The sequence below is a fragment of the Gastrolobium bilobum genome, unplaced genomic scaffold, assembly GCF_033153095.1.
Source record: "Gastrolobium bilobum isolate Gb01-03AN ecotype WA unplaced genomic scaffold, APGP_CSIRO_Gbil_v1 utg1885, whole genome shotgun sequence".
Taxonomy (NCBI): Eukaryota; Viridiplantae; Streptophyta; class Magnoliopsida; order Fabales; family Fabaceae; genus Gastrolobium; species Gastrolobium bilobum.
This window is the reverse complement of record NW_026899589.1, coordinates 566,233-575,921: the sequence shown is the minus strand read 5'-3', so window position 1 is coordinate 575,921 and position 9,689 is coordinate 566,233. Positions and strand designations below refer to the sequence as shown.

The 9,689-nt window shown below is 31.0% G+C and overlaps 1 protein-coding gene across 1 annotated transcript; it reads right to left on the bottom strand.

Annotated features, from left to right (window-relative positions):
• Positions 1–733: 733 nt before the first annotated feature.
• Positions 734–2,259, bottom strand: LOC133291777 (endochitinase-like). Its single transcript, XM_061490103.1, has 3 exons — positions 1,971–2,259; positions 1,317–1,464; positions 734–1,126 (listed from the first exon to the last, which is right to left on the bottom strand). Exons 1-3 carry the CDS (start codon positions 2,239–2,241, stop codon positions 754–756), a joined length of 792 nt encoding a protein of 263 aa, XP_061346087.1. The 5' UTR covers positions 2,242–2,259; the 3' UTR covers positions 734–753.
• Positions 2,260–9,689: the final 7,430 nt, after the last annotated feature.

Below are 9,689 nucleotides of genomic sequence, written 5' to 3'. Positions count from 1 at the left end.
CCGTGGCCAGCATCAGGGCATAATAAAATCACCAAAATTTCAATTTTTCTCATATTTTTTGACACAACACTAATTCATGTTATTTATCCAAATCTGTACATGATCTATTTTATTCTACAGATTGATATAACTCACATTTTGACGTCACATATCGCAGGTCAACCCGCAGATCATAACACTTCTACTATATTTTGAGTATCCTTGGGAATTAGAAATTAGATACACATAATATATTTTATTCAATTTTTTTTTTATAAATAATTAAAATTTCAATTTTTGCAGATCAACCCATATGATCTGCGACCTGCGTTGGGTCATGTTTGAGTATCAATTTTTGACCTGTGAACAAAAATATGCCGTGTTTTAGTTAAACAATTTGACCCATAGATCAGAATTGACATGACATAAATCCAACCCATCGACATGTTTTATCACCTCTACTTTAGAGTCGTGTCACCTTTTCGATAGTGGTAAAATGACAAATTTCTAATGTTAATTTATTGTTAATAAATATAATAATATCTGACAAAGATTAAGCAAACATTAGGCGTTATTCATCTTCTGAGAATCTAGCACCCATAAATAATTCATCGGAAAAGTTCCAATTGTTTTTGCTTTATGGAAATCTGCAGAGACTCGAGCGATTTTGTTGGGAAACTCTTTCACGGGCAGTTTTATTGCAAGTCACACAGGGGCTACATTCTTATTCATAATATTATTTAACAGTAGCTATTACAAAGCATAGAGCCCAACTTACCCACCAAAAGGCCTTTGGTCTCTACAATTCAAGTTGGGCCCATATGTGAGTCCAAAAATGTCACAGTACCTCTTATAAAACCCAATTCTATTACCTGAGGCATCAGTGGGACCATGTCCACATTCAATCCCACCATTGATAATGTTTGTGATCACACCGTAACCTGGGAGTCTATTAGCTGCCTTGTCAGCAGCAGACGGTGTCCACCGGTTGGTGATGACGTCATGACATGATGGCTTATTACCTTGTGGTGTCATCCAAAACCATATAGCTGTCTTGAATGATATCACAGCGTCTCTGGCTACCAGGTCTGGATTGTTTATCAAGTCCACCTTTAAGGCTTTTCCAGCTTTATCATAGTTGTAGTTGCTATTTGGTCGAAATCAATAACAACATGAGTTACCAACTAATATGACAAAAACTAATGGCATAATTATTCCAATTCATGAAACAAGAAACCTAGCTGGGTGTCCACATGTGTGTTTATGAAGCACAAGCTTTAAAAAATTGAGTTTTATATCAAATTGTCAATGTTTTGATACGAGAGAGAGATATATACTGTGTTAGTTGAATGGATCCTCGGCCATAATATGATTTGCCTGGGGCACATGCTGCTCCGGGATCACAGTATGTGTTACCCTTATTCCTTTCCGTGACAAAGCAATAACCCCAAGCATATGGCCCATCTGGGGAACTATTCGCTCCTCCTGTAAGACATCAAATGTAGCCATGTCTTATAACATGAGACGTACAAAATTGAGGACAAATAATAATAGGGAAATATGCATTTACAAATTTTTTTGCAAATTACAAACTTTCTCGGAAGTACACAATGTAACCTAGTGTACTTCTGAAAATACAAAAATTTATAAATATAACCCTTCCATAATAATAAGGCAAATTTATTTAATCAAGCTGGATATGTTAATATATAAAGAGTTGCAATCAAGTATTGTTAAGACACTAATTAAAAATATCATAATATAAGAATGATTTTTTTTTTATAATGAGGTTACTCACTAACTTTAAATATATACTAATTTTATAAAACTTTAATTGAATTGAGAACTCAAACCTTTTTTTATTTAATTTTAAATATTCTATATATAAAAAATACTTCTTAATTAACCATCATTAGCAAGACACTTTTTTATTTCTTTTGCCGATAGAAAGACCCATTTAATTAATATATACATAAGTAGTGATGATTAACCTGTGGTCTCGTGAGAGGTTTGGGCCAAGAAAGCTGCAATCTCCCTCTTACGAGTGTTAAAATCTCCAGTGGTGCCAAACCCACCGAATGATCTAGCTGCAGTGAGGAAAGCGTTGTAGGAGTAGAAACCCTTGCCCTCACATGCCCCATCGTTTCTGTGTTTCAGCAATTGCTCAAATTGAGAAGCACTTAAGACATTGCCAACATCATCTGCTGAAGTGTCCAGCACTATGAAAGCTAATGTACAGGCAAAGATAATGACTAACTTCATGTTTGGTTTTGTTTTATGATATGATGACTGAAAGTGTGTACATGTAGGTAAGACTAAGAAGGAATATAAATAGTGGCTAGTAGTGATCATGGTCTCACTCATGGTTTGCTTTTCGCTTAACTCCCGTTATCCATTTTCTCTCTTAATTATCCAAAATAATTTATTGAATATCTTTATTCAGTTAGAAAAGAGGAAAATGAGACAAGAAAAAGAGGATAACTTCATAACATGTTTGATTTCTTGATGAATAATTAGCGATGAGCAACTCCTGCCTTGTTTTGCGGGTACAAACTAGCTACCTTGTTTGATTTATCTTTGGCCTCCACGATTACATTGAATGTATAGCTTTTCTACGCGCGCGTTTGATTTTTGGTCATATATATAACACTGAATTTCTTACCATTATAGTGTAAATCCATGTCTAACTCCTAGGCGTTTGGTAGAGGATAATTTTTTTTTTATCTGAAAATTACGATTTCCAGAAATATGATGAGAAAATGAGTTTTTCGGGAAGGTTACCAAAAAGTTGTTTGGTAGAGTAATATATTTCCGAGAATATTGAGCTAATTTTCTTGATACTATGTTTAATTGTATTAAATTTTCCCTTGCCATAGAAATATTAAAATACCACCTTTCAAATGGTATTCCTGGATGGTTTTTTCAAAAAAAATTACACACAAAATAAAATTCAAGAAAAATCGGATTCCTGAATTTTTTTTGAAAATCTTATACCAAACATAGATAAGTAAGTTTATCACTTTCAGTTTCTGGGGAATTCAAAAATAATCCTCGAAACAAACGGCCCTAAGTGTGTTAATTTTTTCTCGGGAGCTAATTGATGTTGCAAGATAAAGTGACTAAAAGTAAAAGAATCAATCGCGATTTGCGAACCCACTGTAGCAATCATTCATTAAGTATCATATAATAAGAAATGTGGGAAGTACGTGGTAAACAATAAAGTTTTAAGAGGAACTCTAATTAGATACGTAAGAGAATTATGTGCTTATATTTTTTTAGTTACATTAGTTATGGCATAATATTAATATAATGATAAAATTGCACGTCTATTAAGATAAGGGGCATGAGGCAAGAGTCTTGATGTGGACGAGCTACCAGTGTCTGCAATATTAATAAATCGAGCTTAAAAAAAGGAAAAAGTGTGAGAAGCATGTAGAAAAAGAAAATGTTATCCACCGCTTGGAATTAATGAGAACATACGTTGAAAGAGACTTTTGGCTTTTATTCTGGAAATCTGGAACCTTGGAAGTTTTCTCATACCTTATCCTACACTACACGGTTTCAATTGAGAATTTGAGGAATGCAAGCCAGAAATTCAGGAGAAAACGCGGCTGCTAATTTGAGGCTACATCCTAAAGCTCACGTGGTCTACATGTCACTTCTGGTGCAAAGATAGACCTAGCTTAACCACAATTTTATTATTGTTGTTGTTATTGGGTGAAATTTTATGTGGACTCCAAATTTAAACTCTTATTTTATTAATGAAATTAACATGTGATTTTACTTAGTAATTAACTCCGAGAAATGACACGTTTAGTAAGCGGGTAATGTTCAAAAAATGGATGGTTCAATTAAGGGATCAGTCTCGTCTAATAAATAAATGAAGACATCGATCCCTGTGAAAAAAAAAATACGAGTTGTTCTCAACCTTTATTAAATGTTCAAAATATGAAAGACCCAATTCTCAAGAGCCTAAAATACCCAAGAGATCTTAACTCATGTTATTTCTATTTTGGTGAATGAGAGTCGAGTAGATAATGAAATAATTTTGGTTTGATTCCTATTAATATCATTCTTGAGAAATATAAAATCTTAATTTCTAACCCGTGTCGAACATGGGTTTAGTCTTATAATCAGCTTAAAAATTAATAAAACTTATCTAAATTGTTGGAGATCTTATTTGCTTTAAAGAAGTAATTAGGATTGCTATAAAATAAAAATTGTTTCAATTTAATGCGTAAATTGCGTCACACTGACTTTTGGAACGAAAGTTAGGATCAACACATCAGTAAACAGACAATGGCAAAGCTAGGAATGTGCGTGGGTCGAATCGAATCATATTTTTTGAAAAACCGAACCGAATTGGTTTAAATGGCTCGGTTCGGTTCAAAATTAGTTCTGTTCGGAAGTGATTCAGGTCGACCCTTTTTTAAAAAAAATTAAAAATTTATAAAATAAAGTTATAAAAATCAATTTGGTTCGGTTTAAAAACAGTTCGGTTCGGTTCGGAAATAATTCGATTCTTAAACTGATTTTAAAAACCGGTTCGGTTTATGAATTGGTTTTTCAAGAATCGATTCGATTCATGAACTGATTTTTAAAAACAGATTATTTTAAGAACGATTCATGGTTCGGTTCAATTTTTTAATTATTTTGTGCACTCGCTAAACAAAGCTACGTTATGCCAACTCACATCTCATCCACCACATAAGGAGTTAATAGGAAGTCAAAGCAGCAAAGGTTTTGACGCTTACTCACTCACTCTGAGACGTCGGTGAGTCGGTGAGTCGGTGACACAAACTCCAGAGCTGTCCCTCGTACGATATAAATACAAGTGCTTCCATGAAAGGTACGCAACTCATTCCGTAATGCTTCAGCCTACTTCCGGCATTAACTTACTTCAGCGTCAAAATGTTACCTATTCATATATATTTCCTTTGGGGTTGTGAAGAAACACGATTACACCATCAAAGTAGCCTTATTAATATCCGCAATTCAGCCCAGATTTATTAATGGACTACTCCCAGCTCAAAATTCCTGAACTAATCAAAAGTATTAAATGAAGTCAATAATTTTCTTTTTACAAAATATACTGCCATCGATCGAGACGGGCATTTGTAACCTGATGTACTATGCATGTTCAATTGATAAAATAATTACACACATATATATAATGAGGGATATTCTCACTATTAAAATTTCTCACTACCAACTTACTACCTATCTAATCACCATTACATTAATATTTTCTCTCTCTTCAATTTTTTTTTAACATTCTCTATCTTTGATCCAATGATGATGTGATGGATAGTAAGTTAGTAGTGAGAATTTTTAGTAGTTAGAATATCCTTACTCATATATATATATATATATATATATATATATATATATATATAGGAGAGAGATCATTTGACTCCAGAGCTATGTAGCACCGATACCGACACGCGACACGACACGACACGACACTCCGACACGTTAGTTCTAAAAAACGTTAGATTTCGACATGTTATGACACGTTTTGATATTAAATAATATTTTTAATTTATGTAGTGTATATTATATTTAATATTCAATAATTTAACAAAAAAATAAAGTTAAACTTATATTACCCATCAATTTTACAAAGAAACATAAGATATTCCAAATATTTATATTAAACTCAATAAAATGGTAATAGTAATCCAACGAATCTAATAGTTGGAATTAAAAACGTAACACAACGCAACTTTTGAACCATTTTTTGAGATTCTACAACGCGTGTTGGAGAGTCGGAGTGTCGAAGAGTGTCGAGAAGTGTCGGACACGACACGTCAGGGTTTTTGAAGTGTCGGTGCTTCATAGCTCCAGAGTAAGACTTGTAAGTCTTACTCCCCATCATAGCCGTTGATTTCCGTCCATCCAACGTGGTTATAGTTTAGGAAGTTATAATAATTAATTAGTTATTAATTACACTATAAATGACAACCGTTGATTTTCTGTCCATATATCGATATGTGTGTCATTCTTTTTTTCTTCTTCTCTCTCCTATTAGGCCCCACTTCAAGTTAAGTGTGTAGGAGACAAACATTTGCTGCTGTTGCTTTTATCCTTTGTAACTGGCTAGTGTAGAGGATATCACATTTGCTTCTGTTTTTGTTCTTTTGTTTTGTTTTCCATCAAGTGGTTATATATATAAGGAGATGAATTTCTCCTATCGCTGAAGAAAATCATCTCGAGCTACCCTCGTAAGATTTTTTTTAAGTTTATTATTTATTTATTTATTTAAAGATTGTGGGACCTATTATATTGATGAATGTGGAGGAGAACAATCTCTCCTATAGCAGGAGAGCCTATTTCCCCATATATATATATATATGAAGTAAGATCTTTTGACACCAGTGTCATATTTAAAATTTGACACCTCATCTGAGAGCCATTAGATAAAAAAAGATCAATGGTGTCACATGCTTACAAATCAGAGTCGTTGTTCTTTTTTGATCTAATGGCTCTCAGATGAGGTGTCAAATTTTAAAATTTACACTGGTGTCAAAGGATCCTACCTCTCTCTCTATATATATATATATATATGTAAACTCAAATCCTCTATATATATATATATATATATATATATATATATATATATATAATAAACTCAAATCACGTAATTGAATAGTTACTTTTTCGAATAAAAATCTAACTAACTAATGATTACTTAAACTTGAATTTTTGATATATATAGACTCAAATCACGTAATTGAATCGTTACTTTTTCGAATAAAAAACTAACAAACTAATGATTACTTAACTAGAATTTTTGTACGTGGCTATATATATATATATATATATATATATATATATAGATAAGATCCTTTGATATTGATGTCAAATTTGACACCTCATTTGAGCCGTTAGATCAAAAAAGATCAATGGTGTCACATGTCATTATTATCGACGGAAAAAATATCGTTGAAATTATTGACGAAATTTTCTACGGAATCTGTTTCCGTCAAAAATTTCGACGAAATATAGATTTCGTCAAAAAATTTCGACAAAAAATGATTTCCGTTGAAAACTTTTGAAAAATATAAAAGAAAAAGAAAATATATTTTTTGGACTTTTCGACGGAATTTGGATTTCGTCGAAAACTTTTGAAAAAAATAAAAGATAAAGGAATTATATTTTGTGAACTTTTCGACGGAATTTTGATTCCATCAAAGATTTTCGACAGAAAATGAATTCTGTCGAAAATTTTTGAAAAAATAAAAGGAAAAGAAAATATATTTTTTGGACTTTTCAACGGAATTTGGATTTCGTCGAAGATTTTCGACGGAAAACGAATTCCGTCGAATTTTTTTGAAAAAAAATAAAAGAAAAAGAAAATATATTTTTTGGAGTTTTCGACGGAATTTGAATTTCGTCGAAATTTTTTGAAAAAAATAAAATAAAAAATTATATTTTGTGGACTTTTTGACGGAATTTGGATTTCGTCGAAGATTTTGGACGAAAAATGAATTCCGTCGAATTTTTTGAGAAAAATAAAAGGAAACGAAAATATATTTTTTGGACTTTTCGACGGACGGATGGAAATTGGAATGTGCTTATTGTCAAGGAGGCTGATACATAATTCAATTTTGGTTTCTTTGAATGAGCAATTGGAATACCGCACCCCAAATAAATTAGTGCCAATTTTAATTCATATTATACATGTCCAAGAATTCTGAAGTCAGTTTTGCATTGTGTATAGATTTGTTAATAATACTTTATTAATTTTTTAAGGTTACAATGTATACTTTTTGTACATCACTCGCTAATTGTATAAGTCTTTTTTAATACTTAGCCTAATATCATGATATGAACTTTTGTTCATTTAATGTAATGATTAAGGAGATTTGATTTTGATATGTTGTTTAATTTGATTATTTTTTTTATCAAGTGCATTATAGAAAATTGATATTAATTTTGTAGAGAGAAATATTTTAAAAAAATTCCAAAATTTTTCAACGGAATTTGTTTTCCGTCGAAAATTTTTACATCAGTTTTCGACGGAAACTCATTGATTTTTCGTTGAAAATTTTCGACGGAATCCATTTTCCGTAGAAATTATTTACACCAGTTTTCGACAAAATTTCATTGATTTTCAGTCGAAAATTTTCAACGGAATTCTTTTTTCGTCGAAAACCATCACAACAATTTTTGAAGGAATTCCATTGATTTTTCATCGAAAATTTTCCACGGAAATAAATTCTATCAAAAATTTTCCACAAAAATTAATTTCGTCGAAAATTTCCACGGAAGTAAATTCCGTCGAAATTTTTTGACGGAATCTTTAATTCCGTCAAAAAATGGGTTATCAACGAAGGAAAATTCTACGGCTTGAATTCCGTCGAAAACTTCATTTTTAACAGAATTTATACCATTTTCGACGGAATTTTTACGTCAAAAAAATGGACTTTTTTAGTAAGATTGGATAAAAAAGTATAAAGATATGGGTCTCATCTCTTTGTGAGAGTGAAATGACATAAATTGTGTCATTTAAAAGGACAAATATTTTTCTCATATTTTTTTACTTTAAATAAAGGGAAATACTTTTCTTATGTTGTAGGAAAAAAGTTACCTTATGTTGTAGAAATAAAATTATAAGTGGGACGCAGAGGTAAGAGGAGAGAAAAAAAAGAGTGGTGGGACTCAACCCCTTTTTATGTGTGTAAGAAAATTATTTATCTCATGTAAAATGAGATAAACATAACCCTTAAATAAAATAGGAAGTATTCAGAATATGCTGCTCATTTAGCGGGAGACTTTCCGTGCGCTTTTTCGAAAAAATTATTTATTCGTATTAATTTCAAGAGAAAAATCTTGGTAAAACTAATAAATATCTATGCATTCTACAAATATTTTTAAATTCATAGAATATTTAAAAGTTTAAATTAAAATTATATTTATGAAAAAGTTTAAAATCATAAAACAGTTAAGTACACTTAATTCATGAATAATTTAAAAAAATAGATTAAAAGGAAAAAAATATTTACTATAAAAAAATGAATGATTAATTTAAAATAATTTAAATTGTAAATATTAAAATAAGAAAAATTTAAGAATATATTTATCATTTTTTAAGGAGAATACGTTGAGATATTAAGTCACTCTAAAAATACATTATTTGAATTTAATGTATAAAAATGAATTTTTTTGCCACTCATACAGTCATAAACACATTATTATCAATCTCAATCAGACGAGTGCCAAAGATTAAATAAAAATGTGTCTCTTCGGAGACATCCGATAAGAATGGAAAAACAAATAAAAATAAAAAATGTAAAAATAAGGAACGTAAATTATTCTGTTATATGTATATATAAAAAAATTATTCTGTTATTGACTAATATTTTATAAGGGTTTATAATTTTATCTCTTGCCACAATAAGAGAAATACTTTTCCCGTCTTATAATACGTACTAAACTACTAATCATTGTTCTCATGTGATGTACATGTTTACAAATGTAGATATAGTGGTGTTTTGATAATTTATTTTTTCAAAGATAATATCGCACTGTCAATGTTATTTATTTTAGATTATTATTGATTAGAACCATTTACATTTGGGCTGGTCATGTGATATTCCTCTACACAAATGTCCTCCAAGTGATTTGGTACAGCTTCACGGGTCTTCACTAGAACAAGGTAAGAGGTGTATCTGCAAGACACTCCGACGCTCAAGTCAGAAGATTTG

Coding starts and splice junctions, on each gene's coding strand:
- LOC133291777 (XM_061490103.1), bottom strand. CDS start 2,241: ATGAAGTTAGTCATTATCTTTGCCTGTACATTAGCTTTCATAGTGCTG. Junction 1,465..1,970: donor AACCTCTCACGAGACCACAG/GTTAATCATCAC, acceptor GATGTCTTACAG/GAGGAGCGAATAGTTCCCCA. Junction 1,127..1,316: donor GGATCCATTCAACTAACACA/GTATATATCTCT, acceptor TCGACCAAATAG/CAACTACAACTATGATAAAG.